The 20,932-nt window shown below is 45.0% G+C and overlaps 2 protein-coding genes and 1 pseudogene across 9 annotated transcripts in view; 2 read left to right on the forward strand and 1 right to left on the reverse strand.

Moving 5' to 3' along the window:
- Window positions 1–20,932, forward strand: part of OSBPL9 (oxysterol binding protein like 9) — a 222,440-nt gene that overhangs the window by 24,762 nt on the left and 176,746 nt on the right. The window lies entirely within an intron of this gene.
- Window positions 8,850–9,021, reverse strand: LOC128575747 (uncharacterized; annotated as a pseudogene).
- On the forward strand, window positions 16,778–17,599 carry LOC128575127 (ORM1-like protein 3). The gene has a single exon (XM_053576486.1). The coding sequence runs from the start codon at window positions 16,882–16,884 to the stop codon at window positions 17,341–17,343; it is 462 nt and encodes a 153-aa protein (XP_053432461.1). The 5' UTR covers window positions 16,778–16,881; the 3' UTR covers window positions 17,344–17,599.

The following is a 20,932-nucleotide window of genomic DNA, read 5'->3' on the forward strand; positions in this document are numbered from 1 at the left end:
ATTGCTTGAGCTCTTGAGTTTGAGACCAGTCTGAGCAAAAGTGAGACCCTTGTACTAAAAATAGAAAAACCGAGGCAAGAAAATCGCCTGAGCCCGAGTTGGAGCTTGCTGTGAGCTGTGACGCCACACTCCTACATAGGGCAACAGCTTGAGACTTTGTCTCAAAAAAAAAAAAAAAAAAAAAAACACCAAACTGATAGTTTTAGAGAAATTTGAGTTGGAGATTTAGAGATAGACAAAGGAGTGAAAGAGAAAAAAACAAAACTGGGATAACAAGAAAAAAACAACAAAATTTAAACATATCCTCTATAATTTCTTAGTTCTGTGAATAAACCAGTTTAGTTAGGCAGTTGTGTCCCATTCCTAGAGGTGGTATCGTAGAAGCTTTTTAAACAGAAGGAAAAAAAACAAAGGTCAACATTTGAAGCAAATTAAAAAAAAAATGAAGCTAGTTGAGAAGAGAAAACAATTGTTTAGGAGCAGAGATGGAAAGAGAGGTAAGAAAGGAGGAAAGAGTGAACTCCAAATATGTTGCGTGCTCTACTTTTTTTGAATCTCTTTTAACTTTATTTATTTATTGTTGGGGAATCATTGAGGGTACATTGAGCCAGGTTATTACTGCTTGTGTTTGCTGGGTGAAGTCCCTCTATTAATGGTGTCCTGGAGTCTCTTTTAACTTTAAATCACCCTCTTTAAAGGAGACTGTGAGAGACTTTCAGTCCCATTGTCTTCACTGTTTTGGAAGGTTTGATAGCTTTGTTTTAATGGAGCACACAGATAAATTAGAGATCTCCTAAGATTTTATTGTGGCTGGCAAAACTTGAAATCAGTTTAGATTAGATTTCATACATTTAAAATAATTTTTTGTTTTCTTTTTTTATTTTAGAGACAGAGTCTTACTTTATCACCCTCGGTAGAGTGCCCTGGCGTCACACTGCTCCCGGCAATCTCTAATTCCTGGGCCTAGGTGATTCTCTTGTGTCAGCCTCCCGAGTAGCTGGGACTACAGGTGCCTGCTGCAATGCCCGGCTATTTTTTGTGGCAGTTTGGCTGGGGACGGGTTTGAACCCGCCACCCTCGGTATGTGGGGCTGGCGCCCTACTCACTGAGCCACAGGCGCAGTCCAATTTTTTGTTTTCTTAATAAGCATGTTAGTCACTAGTGTCTCTGATAGCAGTAGGTCAGAGACCATTTTCTTACAACTAAAGTTTTATAGCTGCACTTATCTCTATGAGAGCGTCCTCTACAAATGCCAAATGTGAGTACCTCAAGAACTGTAGTCCGGCTGAATGCAACTGGGTCACCCCCAAACCCAGGACCTACAAAGATATTCCCTCTGGGCTCTAGAATGGAGGGAACCAGGGAAACTGGGGTAGCCCCCACCCCTGAAACACTGGACCAACAAAGATATTCCTGCTGGGGTCCAGAATAGAGGGAACTGGGAAAACTGTAGTAGCCCCCACTCCTCACAACAAACTTCTGGGCTAAAAAAAGAATAGAGGGAACCAGAACTGGGTAGAATAAAGGGAAGAGATAGAAATAGAGTCTTGGAAATCTTGGTCCTAAAGGTGGAATATCTTGGGTGCAGGGGAGCTTGCCTGAGTTTCTCCCAGCAAGGTCAAGGAGACAACTGAGTTATCAGGGGGCTCATGCAGGTGTTGTTGGTGAGTTGACCTTCATGCTAGGGGAAACCCGGGTCTCCCTGGGTCCCTTCATGGTTGCCATTTGTTAACTAGAAAAAATTATTGATGAGATTTATACTTTGGATAAAGGAGGGCTTTGTTTCTCATAAAGGGCAGCAGCCTGCTGGGCAGCCATTCCAACATGTTCGGAAGCAGAGGTCTGGCTATAAGCCAGGTAAATGTGCTTCAAAGAAGAGACAAAAGGGAGCAGGATTTTATATTGAGTGGGGTAGTCAGAAATACATATTCAGTGAACTATAGGAAGTGTCATGAATATTTATGAAGGGAAATCAGATGCATGTAATTGTGCTTTAATCTCCCATTAGGACATGGGGAGCAACCCAATTTGAAGGTGTTTCTGGGTTCTCCTTAGTTGAGAGGGGTTAAGATTTTATTTTTAGTTTACAGCTATAAAGATTAGATCTTTGATCCATTTTTTAGGTTCTTAAAAATATATATAAAGTAGGAGGTAAGAGTCCAGCTTTATTCTTTTGCATGGGGGTATCTACTTATTCCATTACTGTTTGTTGAAAAGACTGTCTGTTGGCTTGTTGCCTGTAGCTCAGTGGCTCGGGCGCCAGCTACATATACCCGAGCTGGTGGGTTCGAATCCAGCCTGGGCCTGCCAAACGACGACAACTACAACCAAAAAATAGCTGGGTGTTGTTGTGGGCACCTGTAGTCCCAGCTAGTTGGGAGGCTGAGGCAAGAGAATCGCTGAAACCCAAAAGTTTGAGGTTGTGAGCTGTGACACCATGGCACTCTATCCAGGGTGACAGCTTGAGACTCTGTCTCAAAAAAAGAAAAAGAAAAAGAAAAGACTGTTGAATTGTTTTGGTATTGTTGAAAATCAACTGAGCATAAATGTGAGGGCATATTTTTGGACTCTTCATTCTATTCCATTGATTTATATTTCCATCCTTATACCAATATTGTACTGTCTCAATTATTGTAGCTTTGTTATAAATTTTGATATTGGGAAATGTAAATCTTCCAAGTTTTTTTTTCTTTTTTGAGACAGCCTCCCCAAGCTTTTACCCTGTGTAGAGTGCAATGACATCACAGCTCACAGCAACCTCTTAACTCCTGGGCTCAAGCGATTCTCCTTCTTCCACCTCCCAAGTAGCTGGGACTACAGGCGCCTGCCACAACGCCTGGCTATTTTTTGGTTGCAGCTGTCATTGTTGATTGGTGGGCCTCGGGCTGGATTTGAACCCGCCAGTTCAGGTGTATGTGACTGGCGCCTTAGCCACTTGAGCCACAGGTGCCAAGCCTTTTTTTTTTTTTTTTGCAGTTTTTGGCCAGGACTGGATGTGAACCTGCCACCTCCGGCATATGGGTCCAGTGCTCTACTCCTTTGAGCCACAGGCACTGCCCATCTTCCAAGTTTTTAATTTTTTTCAAAATTGTTTTGGCTATTCTGGGTTCTTTGAATTTCCTTGTGAATATTGGGATCACTGACTTTTTCTTTTTTTTTTTTTTGGGATTTTTTGGCCAGGGCTGGGTTTGAACCCGCCACCTCCGGCATATGGGACCGGCGCCCTACGCCTTGAGCCACAGGCGCCACCCATGGGATCACTGACTTTTTCATTAATAAATTAACATGATCCTGGCTGGGCGCGATGGCTCACACCTATTATCCTAGCACCCTGGGAGGCTGAGATGGGTGGATTGCCTGAGCTCATAGGTTGGAGACCAGCCTGAGCAAGAGGAAGACTCCATCTCTAAAATTAAGCGAGTGTTGTGGCAGTTGCCTGTAGTCCCAGCTACTTGAGAGGCTGAGGCAAGAGAATCACTTGAGCCTAAGAGTTTGAGGTTTCTGTGACCTATGATGCCATGGCACTTTACCAAGGGTGACAAAGTGAGACTTTGTCTTAAAACAAACAAACAAACAACACATGGGCAGTGCCTGTGGCTCAAAGGAGTAGGGCTCCGACCCCATATGCTGGAGGTGGTGCGTTCAAACCCAGCCCTGGCCAAAAACTGCAAAAAGAAACAAACCAAAACCAACACATGATCCTATGTCTCCTAAATGGTATTTATGTATTTATTTAAAGACAGAGTCTCACTCTGTTGCCCATGCTAGAGTGCTATGGGCACCAGCCTAGCTCAAAGCAACCTCACAGTCCATGGAATTTTAGTCACTTGTAAGGGAGTAAGTGTAAATTTCTGATAGGTAACCTGTGACTAGTTCAGCTCACCAACTTGTACTTGCTTTTTTTTTTTGTAGAGACAGAGTCTCACTTTATGGCCCTCGGTAGAGTGCCATGGCATTACACAGCTCACAGCAACCTCCAACTCCTGGGCTTAAGCGATTCTCTTGCCTCAGCCTCCCGAGTAGCTGGGACTACAGGCGCCCGCCACAACGCCCGGCTATTTTTTGGTTGCAGTTCAGCCGGGGCCGGGTTTGAACCCACCACCCTCGATATATGGGGCCGGCGCCTTACCGACTGAGCCACAGGCACCGCCCATACTTGCTTTTTAACTCTTCTGCCTTCATATCTTTGAAACCGACACTTTTTTTTTTTTTTATGAGACAGAATCTCACTATGTCATCCTCAGTAGAGTGCTATGGTGTCACAGCTCACAGCAACCTCAAACTCTTGGGCTGAAGTGATTCTCTTGCCTCAGCCTCACAAGTAGCTGGGACTATGGGCACCCACCACAACGCCTGGCTATTTTGTTGTTGTAGTTGTTATTGTTGTTTGGCAGGCTCGGCCTGGGTTCAAACAAACCCAACAGCCCTGTTGCATGTGGCCAGTGCCCTAGCCACTGAGCTATGCGCCCCAAGCCAAAACTCACACAATTTGAAGTAAAATTGGACCTGATAAAGAATTTTTTTTTTTTTTTTTGTAGAGACAGAGTCTCACTTTATGGCCCTCAGTAGAGTGCCGTGGCCTCACACAGCTCACAGCAACCTCCAACTCTTGGGCTTAAGGGATTCTCTTGCCTCAGCCTCCCGAGCAGCTGGGACTACAGGCGCCCGCCACAATTAAGCGATTCTCTTGCCTCAGCCTCCTGAGTAGCTGGGACTACAGGCGCCCGCCACAACGCCTGGCTGTTTTTTGGTTGCAGTTCAGCCGGGGCCGGGTTCGAACCCGGCACCCCCGGTATATGGGGCCGGCGCCTTACTGACTGAGCCACAGGCGCCGCCCCTGATAAAGAATTTTTTAAAATTGCATTTAGAAAAAATAATTTTTTCCTTATTAAAAAAGTAAAACATATGTGTTTCTCATAGACCATTAACTTCTCAAGCTATTGAGAGTTTCTTAAGCACTTTGACATGGTTCTTGAATTCTTGGATTTTTTTTTTTTTTTTAATTTTTGAGACAGAATCTTACTCAGTTGCCCTGGAGTTAAGTGCCGTAGAGTCATAGCTCACAGCAACCTCAAACTCTTGAGCTCAGGTGATCCCCTGGCCTCAGTCTCTTGAGTAGCTGGGACTCCAGACTCCAGACTCCCACTACAACACTGGCTAGTTTATTTATTTATTTTTTGAGATAGAGTCTCACTTTGTTGCCCTTGGTAGAGTGCTATGGTGTCACAACTCACAGCAACCTCAAACTTTTGGGCTTAAGAGATTCTCTTACCTCAGCCTCCGGAGTAGCTGGGACTACAGGTGCCTGCTACAACGCCCGGCTATTTTTAGAGACTGAGTCTCGCTCTGGCTCAGGCTGGTATCCAACATGTGAGCTCAGGCTATCCATGTGTGCTAGGATGAAGGCCTGAGTGAGCCACTGTACCTGGCCTTAGTTTTTCTATTTTTAGTAGAGACAGAGTCTCGCTCTTGTTTAGGCTGGTCTTGAAGTCCTGAGCTCAGGCTATCTACGTGCCTCAGCCTCCCAGAGTGAGCCACTTTGAGGTGCTGGGTTCTGCTATTTGAACACAAACCCCCATTGGTTCCTTTGTTCAACTCTTGTGAGAAAACATGAAGCAGGGCATGCTTCTATAGTCAACAGCACTCTGGAGGCTGAGGCAGGTGGATTCCATGAGTCCAGGAGTCCTAGTCCCATGGGCAACATAACAAGACCTTATCTTTATATATAAAAAAGTATCAGACCTGGGTGGCGCCTGTGGCTCAAGGAGTAGGGCGCCGGTCCCAGATGCTGGAGGTGGCGGGTTCAAACCCAGCCCCAGCCAAAAACCACACACACACACACACACACAAAAGTATCAGACCTTTAGTTTCCTTTCCCTGGATTAGATAAGGCAGACAAGGAGATCTTTACCAAAGGGAGTTTGCCCCTGGTGTTTACTCCACTAACATAAATTTCTGTACAGAATGCAAGTCTACCCTATAGACCAGTGGTTCTCAACCTAATGCCTCCTAATGCTGCGACCCTTTAATATAGTTCCTCATGTTGTGGTGACCCCCAACCATAAAATTATTTTCATTGCTACTTCATAACTGTAATTTTGCTGCTGTTACGAATCGTAATGTAAATATCTGATATGCAGGATGTATTTTCATTGTTTTTTTTTTTTTTTTTTTTTTTTTTTTTTTTTTTTTTGTAGAGACAGAGTCTCACTGTACCGCCCTCGGGTAGAGTGCCGTGGCGTCACACGGCTCACAGCAACCTCTAACTCTTGGGCTTACGCGATTCTCTTGCCTCAGCCTCCCGAGCAGCTGGGACTACAGGCGCCCGCCACAACGCCCGGCTATTTTTTGGTTGCAGTTTGGCCGGGGCTGGGTTTGAACCCGCCACCCTCGGCATATGGGGCTGGCGCCCTACTCACTGAGCCAGAGGCGCCGCCCTGTATTTTCATTGTTACAAAGGGGTCGTGACCCACAGGTTGAGAACCACTGTTTATAGAAGGACAACTTTTTAGAGCTATTCCTCTGTCTGCAGCCCCTTTGAATAGCCATTTCGGAATACGCCAGAGACGTGGATTTTGGGGTATCATTTTTGTGTTGATTTTAAGGTTTAACATATATGACTAACGTGCTCCAAATCGTTCACACGACTTAGGCTACTATTTACTATTTAATGTTTAACTTTATAAAGGATGCAAAACCCCAAAGTCATCATGGCTGTATTTAAATGAACTCAGTGACAGTCTTTCTTTCCACTAATCTGTTGGCTTGAAATCTGACTTGAAGATAAAGTTGTTCTTTTTTTTTTTTTTTTTTTTTTCTCTTTTTCTTTTTTGTTTTTAAGTTGTTCTTTTTGATAAACAGAGAAAGATGGGGGACTTTGCATTGTAACGGGCCAGTAGTTCAAAATGCAAGTCTGCAATCCTTTATCTACAATTTTTATTAATTTATTTATTTTAATTTTTTTTTTTTTTTTTTTGTAGAGACAGAGTCTCACTTTATGGCCCTTGGTAGAGTGCCATGGCGTCACACGGCTCACAGCAACCTCTAACTCTTGGGCTTACGCGATTCTCTTGCCTCAGCCTCCCGAGCAGCTAGGACTACAGGCGCCCGCCACAACGCCCGGCTATTTTTTTTTTTGTTGTTGTTGCAGTTTGTCCCGGGCTGGGTTTGAACCTGCCACCCTCGGCATATGGGGCCGGCGCCCTACTCACTGAGCCACAGGCGCCACCCTATCCACAATTTTTAAATCTCTAAAGGGCTGAATACCAAACGTTTCCTCCCTATGTTTATGATATACTCATTTGGAAGCAAAGCCTATCTTTTTTTTTTTTTTTTTTGAGACAGAGTCTCTCTCTGTTGTCCCTGATAGAGTGCAATGGTGTCATGATAGCTTACTGCTCATGAACTCAGGCTGTCCTCTGCCTTGGCCTCCCAGAGTCCTAGGATTGTAGTCCTGTAGGCATGAGCCACCTCACCTGGCCTGCAAAGCTTATCTTGAACTGGTGTGTGGCTATTGATAGTCTTTACCACACAGTATAAATATTTATATGTTAAGACGTAGAAATGTGCTTTCTTATACATTTGATATGCTTGCTTAGTTCAGACCTTATTGCAGGTAGGACATAGGTTATGTAAAATTGTGAATTCCAGCTGGATGTCGTGGTTCACGCCTGTAAACCTAGCACTCCGGGAGGCTGAGGTGGGTGGATTGCTTGAGCTCACGAGTTTAAGACTAGCCTGAGCAAGAGTGAGACCCAGTCTCTAAAAATAGCCAGGGATTGTGGCTGGCATCCGTAGTCCCAGCTACGCGGGAGCCAGAGGCATCTTGAGCTCAAGCGTTTGAGGTTGCTGTGAGCTGTGAAGCCATGGCCCTCAACCCGGGATGACAAAGTGAGACTCTGTCTCAAAAAGAAAAAAAATGGCCAGGTGCAGTGTCTCACACCTGTAATCCTAGCACTCTGGGAGGTTGAGGCGGGTGGACTGCCAGAGCTCAAGAGTTCGAGACCAACCTGAGCAAAATCGACCCTGTCTCTACTAAAAATAGAAGAACTAAGGCAAGAGGTTTGTTTGAGCCCAAGAGTTTGAGGTTGCTGTGAGCTGTGATGCCACGGCATTCTACAGAGGGCGAAAAAGACTGTCTCAAAAAAAAAATAAATAAATAAAAAGGAACAATAAAGGAAAAAATATAAAATAAAATTGTGGATTTTCAAAAACATCTAATCCATAGGTCTGTGGATAAGGATTATGGACATGTATTTATAATATAGTGACCTAGGGGTTTCCATGCCAGAGAGAGTTCAGAAGGCAGGGGTACACACTCTGAGGGCTGCTGAAAGGCTTTGCAGGGTGATGTTTATGACATTGAATTCAGAACGATTGCTGGTTTTATACTCAGCCTTTGTGGCTTAGAAAATCTATTATGGAAGACTTAAATTAAGCGGGTTAAGTAGTGACCGTGTATAAATATGCCTTTGGGTTTGAATGCTGTTTCTCCTACTTAGTATCTGTGAGTCCACAGGCAAGTTACTTAAACCCTTCTCATTCTTTGATTCCTTGTTTATAAAATGGGTATAATAAAAGAGCCAATATTGTAAGATCAGTATTTAAAGCACTAGCACAGTATCTGGCATATAAATGCTCAGTAAATGATAACAAAAAGCTAAAGTTATGGATGTGTTTGACATAATAATATTCACTAAATGTACGTTGTGATCACCCTTGTATAAGCCAGTTTTCCATTTATTAATTCATAATAAGAAACTGTTAAGAAGACTGTGCATCTAACTAGTGCATTAGTACATTTACTCTCTTTTTAAAAGTTCTTACTAAATGGGCAGCCACGTTTGTGGAAGGGGTGCACAGTTCCCGTAGGTACTGTGTTACTAGGACAACACATGGCGTAGACAGAGCAAGCTCCTGTCCTGTCTCCCAGCTCTAAAAATCCATTTATTTGATATATTTTCCTCAGGGGACATTAGATATTAAACTGATAAGAATAGATAGTACAAGAGGCCGAGAAGTGACACATTTATATGGGATGCCAAGTTTATAAACAGCAGGAGACAAAAGGAGTTCCATGTTGTACATATTTGGTTGTGTCAGACATTGACACTGAGATAGGGTATCTCCATATTAGAAACATACCCATTGCCAGAGCTGAATAGATCTAATCTACAGGTCAACAAAAACTTTCATCCTGGGCTTCTGGTACTAGTTCTGGCCTTTTTCTAGTTCTGTTAATAATTTATTATTCTGGCTGGGTGTGGTGGCTAATGCCTATAATCCTAACACTCTGGGAGGCTGAGGCGGGTGAATTGCTTGAGGTCAGGAATTTGAGACCAGCCTGCAGAAAAGTGAGACCCTGTCTCTACTAAAAATAGAAAAACTGAGGCAAGGGGATTGCATGAGCCCAAGTTGGAGGTTGCCGTGAGCTATGACACAATGGCACTCTACCCAGGTTGACAGCTTGCGACTCTGTCTCCAAAAAAAAAAAAAAAAAAAAAACAAGAAAAAAATAATTTATTATTCTTTTTTTTTTTTTTTTTTTTTTTTTTTTTTAGAGACAGAGCCTCGCTTTATCACCCTCGGTAGAGTGCTATGGAGTCAAGCTCACAGCATCCTCCAACTCCTGGGTTTAGGCGATTCTCTTGCCTCAGCCTCCCAAATAGCTGGGACTACAGGCGTCTACCACAGCGCCCGGCTATTTTGTTGTTGTTGTTATTGTTGCAGTTTGGCTAGGGCTGGGTTTGAACCCACCACCCTTGGTATACGGGACCGGCGCCCTACTCACTGAGCCACAGGCACTGCCCTATAATTTATTATTCTTAATATGATGACTTCCAGGGTATTCCATCTCTTAATGATGGTCGTGTTAAATCTCTGTTCTGGTATATGAATAAGGGAGGACAGCCTGATTCCAGAATCTTGGAGAGACCTTCAATATCACTTTCACCTTTTTTAGTGATCCCATGTACTCTGCAAGGCTCTAACTATGGAATAAATAGAGACTAAATCTGCTGCTCAAAACGGGGCTATCAATAACTGAGGGGGAAGAAAGGGAGGGAGGGACAAGAGAGTTATCTATGATAACTTGGGTGAGAGATGGAGAAAGTTCTGCCATTATTGTGGGTCTGTGATTCCCCAAAGTTTTGTTGGTATAGTTTCCTAGCAGCGTGATGACATTTTGGGTTATTGAGTGTCCACAAGGCATTAACTAGTGAAGGTGCTCTAGTATATTAAATGCTATCAGGATGGCTTGAGGAGTCTGTCCCTTCTTAAATGGAAAGGAGACTACATGAGTGAGTATTGTTGCTGTCATTTCCTATTTGTAATTGCTGTAAGGAGTGTATCTGTGCGGAATTTTGGCAAGTAATATTTATTAATTTTTTATTGAGGTATAATTTCATCCTGTAAAACACAGAGATTTTAAGTGTATAGTTAAATGAGTCTTGACATTTGTTTATAACCTTTGTACCAACATCTCAATCAAAATATAGTGCATTCATGATTTCTTTTTTTTTTTTTTTTGGTAGAGACAGAGTCTCACCGTACCGCCCTCGGGTAGAGTGCCGTGGCGTCACACGGCTCACAGCAACCTCTAACTCTTGGGCTTATGCGATTCTCTTGCCTCAGTCTCCCGAGCAGCTGGGACTACAGGCGCCCGCCCCAACGCCCGGCTATTTTTTGGTTGCAGTTTGGCCGGGGCCGGGCTTGAACCCGCCACCCTCGGCATATGGGGCCGGCGCCCTACTCACTGAGCCACAGGCGCCGCCCGCATTCATGATTTCTATCTATATAGGTTACTTTGCTTGACAGGTTGCCCTATTTTCATGATTTCTATCTGTACACATTGGTTTGCTTGACAGTTTGCCCTCCCGTGTTCTAGGAATACATGGTGCAATGTAAAATACTGCGTAGGAGTGTAACCTCATATGCTCTTGGAAATGAACTAGTATGTCTCTCCATGCTAAAATAGTGTTTATGCTTATGTGAAAAGGAGGGGACCATGTTGGTATTTGTCCACATTTGTTTCTTCTACCATCAACTTATTAAATGTTTATTCTTTGCAAAGTTCCACATATCGGAGGTAGAAGATAGTATAGGTGGGGGGCCACAAGGATGAGTGAGAAACACTGCCCTTTGAGAGAGGTGACGAGGCGTTCACAGGCATAATTAAACAAGATAAGGGTAACAGGTGCCTCCAAAAAGGTAAGATGAAATACTACGTATTTGTAAGTTCAGGAGACCTCACTTTTAGCTGTGTGAGATTTGGAGCAATTCAGATGAAACTCTTTTTTTTTTTTATTTTTTTTTTATTTTTGGCCGGGGCTGGGCTTGAACCCGCCACCTCCGGCGTATGGGACCGGCGCCCTACCTGTTGAGCCACAGGCGCCGCCCTCAGATGAAACTCTTGCTTGATCTTTTTTTTTTTTTTTGGTAGAGTCAGAGTCTCAGTTTATTGTCCTCGGTAGCATGCCGTGGCGTCACACAGCTCACAGCAACCTCTAACTCCTGGTCTTAGGCGATTCTCTTGCCTCAGCCTCCCGAGTAGCTGGGACTACCGGTGCTTCCCACAAGGCCCGGCTATTTTTTGTTGTTGCAGTTTGGCCGGGGCTGGATTTGAACCCACCACCCTTGGTATATGGGGCCGGCACCCTACTCAGTGAGCCACAGGCGCCGCCCTTGAGATATTTTTAGTACTTAATATTATATGGTAGGAAATACTGGACTAATCTAAAAGTTTGTAGTCCTGTTGGAGATACAATTAAGTAGTTACAAACCAGTTATGGAGGTTCTACTGTATATATTTTTGTTTGTTCCACTGTGTATGTGCTAGTTTGTTTTTGCTGGGGCTGTCTGTGTATTATCACTAGAGTAGAGGGTGTTGTGTTTTGTCTCCGTGTGTGCAGTGTGTATAGAGGAGGCAGAGTTGATGACAGGAGTACTTGCAAGAAAGTTATGGCTGGTGAGAACAGGATTAGCGCAGATTTAAAGAAGATTTCTGTTGGCTGTATTTAAGGCAGAAGCAAGGAAGGAGCATGACCCTTGTGTTAAGTGACTTACCTGAATTTTATGAATGAGGAAACTAAAGTCAGAGATCCAAAGCGATATGGCCAGGGTCACATGCTAGCAAGTTGACAGATCTGGAATTCAAAGCCTTCTCTTTTTTACTCTACAGCCCGTGTTGTTTCATTAAGTTGAAATGATTTTGTGCATTTAAAGGAAGGATTTCATGTGAATGTATCTATAGCCTTAGAATCCTAAATAGTGATTATTTTGAGTTCTTAGTTTGATTTACTTTGAAACTTACATGACCATTCCACTGAAGATTTTTTTTTTTTTTGAGACAGAGTCTCACTTTGTCATCCTTGGTAGAGTGCTGTAGTGTCCTAGCTCACAGCAACCTCAAACTCCTGGGCTCCAGGCGACCCTCTTGTCCCAGCCTCCCAAGTAGCTGGGACTACAGGTACCTGCCACAATGCCAGGCTAATTTTTCTATTTTTAGTAGAGTCCAGGTCTTGCTCAGGCTGGTCTCAAACTCCCCAGCTCAGGCAGTCCACCTGCCTCGGCCTCCCAGAGTGCTAGGATTACAGGTGTGAGCCACTGCGACTGGCATCTGAAGTTTTTTTTTTTTTAATGTAGAGACAGAGTCTCACTTTATGGCCCTCGGTAGAGTGCCGTGGCCTCACACAGCTCACAGCAACCTCCTACTCCTGGGCTTAAGCGATTCTCTTGCCTCAGCCTCCCGAGTAGCTGGGACTATAGGCGCCCGCCACAACGCCTGGCTAAGTTTTTTTTTTTTTTAATGTGGTACACTAAAGCTCAGCTAAACTGGTACAACATATCCAGAGAATAACAATTAAGAGGCTTTATGTATTAGACTGTGATGCCCCTTTGTGAGAAGCATTTATATATTAAGTAGCTTTGAGGCTGAAATTCATCTAAGTAGTTGTTAGTGTGCCCTTACAATTATTTTTTCATGGGGATTTAAGAAATGGGTAGAACAGGCAGACGACTGGGAGTGAGGTGATTATGAGCTGTTCTCCAGAGAATGCAGGTCATCTCGTTGTTGTCATGAAAATGCTCTGATTTGGGATTTTTTTTTTTTTTTTTAAGACAGAGTCTCAAGCTTTCACCCTGGGTAGAGTGCTGTGACATCACAGCTCACAGCAACCTCCAACTCCTGGGCTCAAGTGATTCTCCTGCCTCCGCCTCCCAAATAGCTGGGATTACAGGCGCCCACCACAACGGCAGGCTATTTTTTTGGTTGCAGCCGTAATTGTTGTTTGGTGGGCCTGGGCTGGATTCGAATCCACCAGCTCAGGTGTATGTGGCTGGTGCCTTAGCCACTTGAGCCACAGGCGCCGAGCTGGGATTTTTTTTTTTTTAATTAGGTTTTTTATTGTTTTTTTTTCTTGGGGTGGACAGTGCTTCATCATCATAGCTAACTGCAACCTCAGACTCCTAGGCTTAAGTGATCCTCTGCCTCAGCCCCCAAGTAGTGGGGACTATATATATAGGCACATGGGCCACCTTGCTTGGGTAATTTTCTCTATTTTTCGTGGGGACCTGGTCTCTAACTTAATCCCAAGAATTAGGAATCCTCCTACCTGGGCCTCCCTGAGTGCTAGTATTACAGGTGTGAGCCTCTGGGCTAGGCCTAAACTAGTTTTTTTTTTTTTTTTTTTTGCAGTTTTTGGCCGGGGCTGGGTTTGAACCCGCCACCTCAGGCATATGGGGCCTGCGCCCTACCCCTTTGAGCCACAGGCGCTGCCCTAAACTACTTTTTTTTTTTTATATATATTTTTTTTTTGTAGAGACAGAGTCTCACCTTACCGCCTTCAGTAGAGTGCCATGATGTACACAGGACTCACAGCAACCTCTAGCTCTTGGGCTTCCGCGATTCTCCTGCCTTAGCCTCCCAAGCAGCTGGGATTACAGGCGCCCGCCACAACGCCCGGCTATTTTTTGGTTGCAGTTCAGCCAGGGCTGGGTTTGAACCCGCCACCCTCGGTATATGGGGCTGGCGCCTCACTCACTGAGCCACAGGCACCACCCCTTAAACTACTTTTTATTTTTTTATTTATTTATTTTTTTTGTAGAGACAGAGTCTCACTGTACCGCCCTTGGGTAGAGTGCCGTGGCGTCACACGGCTCACAGCAACCTCTAACTCTTGGGCTTACCGATTCTCTTGCCTCAGCCTCCCGAGCAGCTGGGACTACAGGCGCCCGCCACAACGCCCGGCTATTTTTTTTTTTTTGTTGTTGTTGTTGTTGCAGTTTGGTTGGGGCTGGGTTTGAACCCGCCACCCTCAGCATATGGGGCCGGCGCCCTACTCACTGAGCCACAGGCGCCGCCCTTAAACTACTTTTTAAACACACATTTTTACAACCAATTTCTTTCTTTCTTTTTTTTTCTTTCTTTCTTTTTTTTTTTCTTGAGACAGAACCTCAAGCTGTTGTCCTTGGTAGAGTGCTGCGACATCAGAGCTCACAGCAACCTCCAATTCCTGGGCTCAAGCGATTCTCCTGCCTCTGCCTCCCAAGTAGCTGGGACTACAGGCGCTCGCCATAACTCCTGGCTATTTTTGGTTGTAGCTGTCATTGTTGTTTTGGCGGGCCTGGGCTGGATTTGAACCCACCAGCTCAGGTATATGTGTCTGGCTCCTTAGCCGCTTGAGCCACAGGTGCCGAGCCATTTACAACCAATTGCAAATGCCGTGTTCCATGACAATTTTTGCATGATATTGTAATTCACAGATGAAAAAAAAATTTCTCCCCCTTCTCCCTGCAGGGTGATAGACCAGAAGGTTTATTTAAAAATAAAATTTAATAGCACTTTCAGTGATTATTGGCCCGTGCACAAGGCATTTTATTAAAGCAGCTCAAAGTTGAAATTATATTATTTTCTATTTAATTGTTATTTAATGGGTCCTTCATTGATAATTTTCTGATGAACTGCAGAGATTATAATTATACACTGTGATATTTGTCTAGGATAAAGCCTGTTTACTTTTAATTAGCATGGAGACAGTACTTAATACAATTTGTACTTTTTTTTTTTTGAGACAGAGTCTCACTTTGTCACCCTTGGTAGAGTGCTCTGGCATCATAGCTCAAAGCAACCTCAGATTCCTGGGCTCAAGCGATTCTCTTGCCTCAGCCTTCCGAATAGCTGGGACTATAGGCGCCTGCCACAACACCTGGCTATTTTTAGAGTCAGGGTCTTGCTATTGCTCAGGCTGGTCTTGAATCCATGAGCTCAGTCAGTCCATCTGTGAAGGTGCACAGTTCTCAGCACCCCCCAAAAGTGACTTTGTCTCATATGTGCTCCTTGTGGTATGAGAACGTAAGACGGGAAAATTCCATTCTCAGCTATAAGCGAGACTCTGGGGTTAATTCCTCCCTGCTTGCTAAAACAGCAGAGACGCAAGGGTTAATGCCTCTCTGCTTGCTGAAAAGGCCTTGAGAAATGATTCCCTGAGGTCCCTGCCAAGTCGTAGCTGGAGATTTAGCACCTGTCTGGAGCTGAACTGTTGCTCTTCATTCCCTAACTTCAAATTACACAAAAGTTTCATTTAATCTTTTAGGGAGGTGGACCAACAGAACAGACAGCCTGGTGTCCTTGTAGTCTATCTTTAAGTTAAATGCTCCAGACTTAGAAATGACGTGTACATGCTTTGTAACATTTATGTTGAGGAGAAATTTTTATGACAGTCTAAATTAATGCTTTTGTTCTTTATTCTTACTTATCTGAATAGTTTGGATATATAATACAGTGAATCAAGATGAACAATTGCTGTGGGCCTGAGCGAGCCCCCAGTCTTCCCTTAATTAATAAATATTCATTCTGTCTGCAGTGATACCTCTGTGTCGTTGATTGGGCTGGTGGATAGCAGCACACCTGCTTTGGACTCCCAGAGTACTAGGATTACAAGTGTGGGCCACTGCACCTGGCCACAATTTGTACTTTTTGTTAGGTCGTGGGCTTTTTAGCTCTTTTCCCTAAACTGCTCATTTGGGAATGTGTGTGTGGGGTAATAGTTGATGGGGCTTGGTGTGAGAGAGGGGGTGTGTCTCAGTCCTTTTGGGCTGCTATACAATACCACAAACTGGGTGGCTTGCAAACAACAAAATTTATTTCTCACAGTTTTGGAAGCTGAGAGAGCCAAGATCAATTTGTCGGCAGATTTGGTCTTGGTCTCGTGAAAGTACTTTCTTTTCATAGATGATGTCCTCTTGCTATCTCCTCACAGGGTGAAAAGAGAATGTGCTTTCTGGGGCCTCCCTAACAAGAGCACTTAGTCCATTACTGAGGGCTCCACCCTCACAACCAACCTAATTACCTCTCAAAGGCCCCATCTCCTAATGCCATCAACCTTGAGGGTTAGGGTTTCAACCTAAGAATTTTGGGGGCCAAAGACATTCAGTTCACTGCAGTTTATAGCCGGATAGATACTTGTGCCTCTCACATTAAGTAAGCTTGAAAAAAATATTTTTTAGTGGGCAGCACCTGTGGCTCAGTGAGTAGGGCACCAGCCCCATATACTGAGGGTTGAGGGTTCAAACCCAGCCCTGGCCAAACTGCAACAAAAAATAGCCGGGTGTTGTGGCAGGTGCTTGTAGTATCAGCTACTTGGGAGGCTGAGGCAAGCCAATTGCCTAAACCCAAGAGCTGGAAGTTGCTGTGAGCTGTGATGCCATGGTACTCTACTGAGGGTGACAAAGTCTCACTTGGTAGAGTGTGACAAAATATAAAATATGTTATATATGCCGCCGCGCGTTGTTACAGCTGCTGAAGCAGCAGCGGCCCCCGCTCCCGGGCACCCTTCCTGGGTCCTCGACCGCCAGCCCCGCACGAACAGTACAGGGGGCAGCAGGATGAATGTGGGCACAGCACACAGCGAGGTGAACCCGAACACGCGGGTGATGAACAGCCACGGCATCTGGCTGTCCTACGTGCTGGCCATCGGGCTTCTCCATGTCGTGCTGCTGAGCATCCCCTTCGTGAGTGTCCCTGTTGTCTGGACCCTCACCAACCTCATCCATAACATGGGCATGTACATCTTCCTGCACACAGTGAAGGGGACACCCTTTGAGACTCCAGACCAGGGCAAAGCAAGGTTGCTAACCCACTGGGAGCAGATGGACTATGGAGTCCAGTTCACGGCCTCTCGGAAGTTCTTGACCATCACACCCATCGTGCTGTATTTCCTCACCAGCTTCTACACCAAGTACGACCAGATCCATTTTATCCTCAACACCGTGTCCTTGATGAGTGTGCTCATCCCCAAGCTGCCCCAGCTCCATGGAGTCCGGATTTTTGGAATCAATAAGTACTGAAGGGACCACCCCTGTCCCTGCCCAGGCTGGCAGGGGAGGGGTAGGAAGGCCTGTGCTGTGATGCTGAAGACAGAAGGAGCCTCTGGACACTGCCAGAGATGGGGGCTGAGCCTCTGGGCCTGGTTTTCCCCTCATATCCCCCAGTAGCCAACTTGGAGTAGCTTGTAGTGGGGTTGGGGTTGGCCCCCTGGGTTCTTTTCTAACCCTTTCTAAGGGTTCTGACCCCTTATATATATATATATATATTTTTTTTTTTTTTTTAATCTTTTTGTTTGCCTTTTGAATAGAGACTTTGTGGGGGTCATGGAATGGGCTGGGCTCCTGGGCTGAGCATGCACCAGGAGGTCTTGACAGGAGGCCAGGGGAAGTACCCCTGCTCACTTGTTGCCCTCAGGCGGCTAAAGGACTTTAACTCCTGCCAGGGGAGCACAAGGGTGGTACAGCTTTGGGATTGTTTCACTTTAATTCTTAAATCTTTAGGATGACACTCAGTGTGTGCTTGTATGTATGAAAGCTGGTGTGTGAGGGGGTCTCACCCCTCTGGGTAGAGAGCTGTCTAATCCAAGTCTCAGGCTTTTGGCAGCTTCCCTACAACCCAGCCTGGGGTCTGGTTGGCTCTGGAGAAGGAAGATAGGGAAGAGTGTGGATGACTTGGTCCCAGAGGTGGGGTGACCAGGGCTGCTGCCCTCCTGGCCCTGGTGGGGTTAGGAAGTGGGGTGTGAGGAGGATAGTGAGTTGAGACTTAGAAGAAGGGAGTTGGATAGCAGCAGAGGATGGGTATAAGGGAGGGGTGAGGACACAAGCTAGTCTCCGTCTCCTCTCATATGAGCGGGGAGGGCAGCCCATTTGGAGGGTTAATTACTGGCAGAACAGTGATGGTGATAGGGAAGGGAGGCTGCGGTGTGGCTCGAAGCTCCTGGGCTGGGTGAGGGAGTGGACAAGGGAGCTAGAGGCCTGTGAGTCATTGTAAGCACAGGTCCAATCTGGCATTGCTTTCTGCAGTAGCGTGAAGGGCGTGGGGAAGCCTCGAGGGAAATGGGGGATGATGTGGTCCTCTGCAGCTCGTCACCCTGTAACTTCCTGTGCACACTGGCACTGGGGCAGGGCCTCTCATACAGTGTGCACCTGTGGGGCGCTCAGGCCACCTCTGCACAGGTCGGTGGGCTAGAGCAGGCCAGCGGAGGGAACAAGGAGTGGCCTGTGGAGGAGAAGGGTGGGCCCTGAGCCTCCCCAGTCCGACTAGGGGTGGTGTTACTAGGGTTGAAATGGAGAGGGACATGTGTCCTTGCCTAGGGGCCTGCAGGAGAGGAGGTCACTGGCCCTCGTGCCCCTCCCTCCACCCCATGTATCATAGGGAACTTTCACCTCAAAATCTTTCTAAGCAAAGTGTGAATAGGATTTTTACTCCCTTTGTACAGTATTCTGAGAAATGCAAATAAAGGTAACGTGTTCCCGTTTTAAAAAAAAATGTTATATATATATAGATATATATATTGTTTTTTTTTTCAGCTTTTGGCCAGGGACGTGTTTGAACCTACCACCTCCAGTATATGGGGCTGTCGCCCTACGCCTTGAGCCACAGTGCTGCCTTATATATATATTTTCTAGAAAGTTTCTGAAATTAATTTTAGCAAGGTAGATCCTGTGTTTTAACAAACTTTTATGACTCTTTCAGAACTTTATTATAATAAATGGAAAAAATATATATATTTTTGAGACAGAGTCTCACTCCTTGGGTAGAGTGCTGTGACATCATAGCTCACAGCAACCTCAAATTCCTGGACCTGAGCAATTCTCTTGCCTTAGCCTCCCGAGTAGCTGGAACTACAGGTGCCTGCCATAAAGTGCTCCTAGTTTTTCTATTTTTTATTTTTTGTAGAGACAGAGTCTCACTGTACCGCCCTCGGGTAGACTGCCATGGCGTCATAGCTCACAGCAACCTCTAACTCTTGGGCTTACGCAATTCTCTTTCCTCAGCCTCCCAAGCAGCTGGGACTACAGGCGCCCGCCACAATGCCCGGCCACCTTTTTGTTACAATTTGGCCAGGGCTGTGTTTGAACCCGCCACCCTTGGCATATGGGGCCGGCGCCCTACTCACTGAGCCACAGGCACCACCCTAGTTTTTCTATTTTTAGCAAAGACAGGGTCTCGCTCCTGCTCAGGCTGGTGTCTTAACTCCTGAGCTTGAGCAATCTACTTGCCTTGGCCTCCTGAGTGCTAGGATTATAGGTGTGAGCCATGGAGCCTAGCCAGGAACATTTTTTTCTCATTTTATTAATTTACTAATTTTCTCCACAAGATCCTTTATTCTACAGTCAGCAAAAAGCTGCTTTTGGTTGCTTAACCCCATTCTAGGTTACAGCTCAGCAGGGGCTTATACATGTGTTGATTGTCTACAAAATTAAATGATTTTCACAGTGGCAGAGTACTGAAGAAAATCTAGATAACCTTAAGGTGTTTACTGCCTTATGTGGTATTAGTTAGAATGTTGGATTCAGCCTTCCTTAGAAGTTTCTTTGAGGGGGAAAAGTACTGACTTTTTAAAAAAGATATAAATGTCAGAGAGGTATGAAGATGGTTGATAAAGGACAAAGGTTCTTTTCCTTGGAGAAAGGCTTAACAGACTTAGTAACAGACCAGCAGCTGTGAAATTGAGTTTGTCCTTGGGCAGCTAATTTAACAGCTCTGTTTCATTTTTCTGACCAACATGATCAAAGTAATAATAGAAGCTTTACCAGATTACTGTCTGTTGAGACAGTATATAAGGTTATAGGCTATATTAATGTAGTTTTAAATGGCTGTCTGCATTTATGTGTATCCTTCCTGTCATTCAGTCATTCAGCAAATATTTCTTGAGTCTCCATTGTACGGTAGGTCATTATTCTCCTAGAATTAGTAGGCCAGCGGGGGTGATGAACATTAAATAAGCAATTTCAGAACAGTCTAATTATAGTTTAAGTATTTGGCATGCTTTTAATTTTCATCTTTATTAATTTTATACTGAATGCACACAAGATATTCTGGACCAGGGGCAGGTTTCATAATAATAATGTGTTGGTCCACCTTTGCCCTGGTCCTTATTCCTAGGGCAGTGCTGTAAGAGTCATGTCAGTCATCCTACAGGAGGGATGAGGAAGAATGATTTTTCTTTTCTTATGAAGGGAAAGAAGTAACTATCCTCCTCCCTCTCCTGAAAGAGTCACTTAGGAAAGGTAATAAGCCTAAATCCTAAATAAAATCTCCCCAGGAGGTCAAGTTCTGGAGCTCCATTTCTTTCTTTCCTTTTTTTTTTGAGATAGTCTCATTTTGTCACCCTTGGTAGAGTGCTGTGGTGTCACAGCTCACAGCAACCTCAAACTCCTGGGCTTAAGTGATTCTCTTGCCTCAGCCTCCCAAATTTCTGGGACTACAAGTGCCTGCCACAACACCTGGTTATTTTTAGAGACAAGGTCTTGTTCTCGTTCAGGCTGGTCATGTACCTGTGAGCTCAAGCAGTCCACCAGCCTGGGCCTCCTAAGTGGTGGCATTAGAGGCGTGAGCCAGGGCGCCTGGCTGGAACTCCATTTCTTTTTATAGCAAATATCTAGG

Source organism: Nycticebus coucang, chromosome 22, assembly GCF_027406575.1.
Source record: "Nycticebus coucang isolate mNycCou1 chromosome 22, mNycCou1.pri, whole genome shotgun sequence".
Taxonomy (NCBI): Eukaryota; Metazoa; Chordata; class Mammalia; order Primates; family Lorisidae; genus Nycticebus; species Nycticebus coucang.

Coding starts and splice junctions, on each gene's coding strand:
- LOC128575127 (XM_053576486.1), top strand. CDS start 16,882: ATGAATGTGGGCACAGCACACAGCGAGGTGAACCCGAACACGCGGGTG.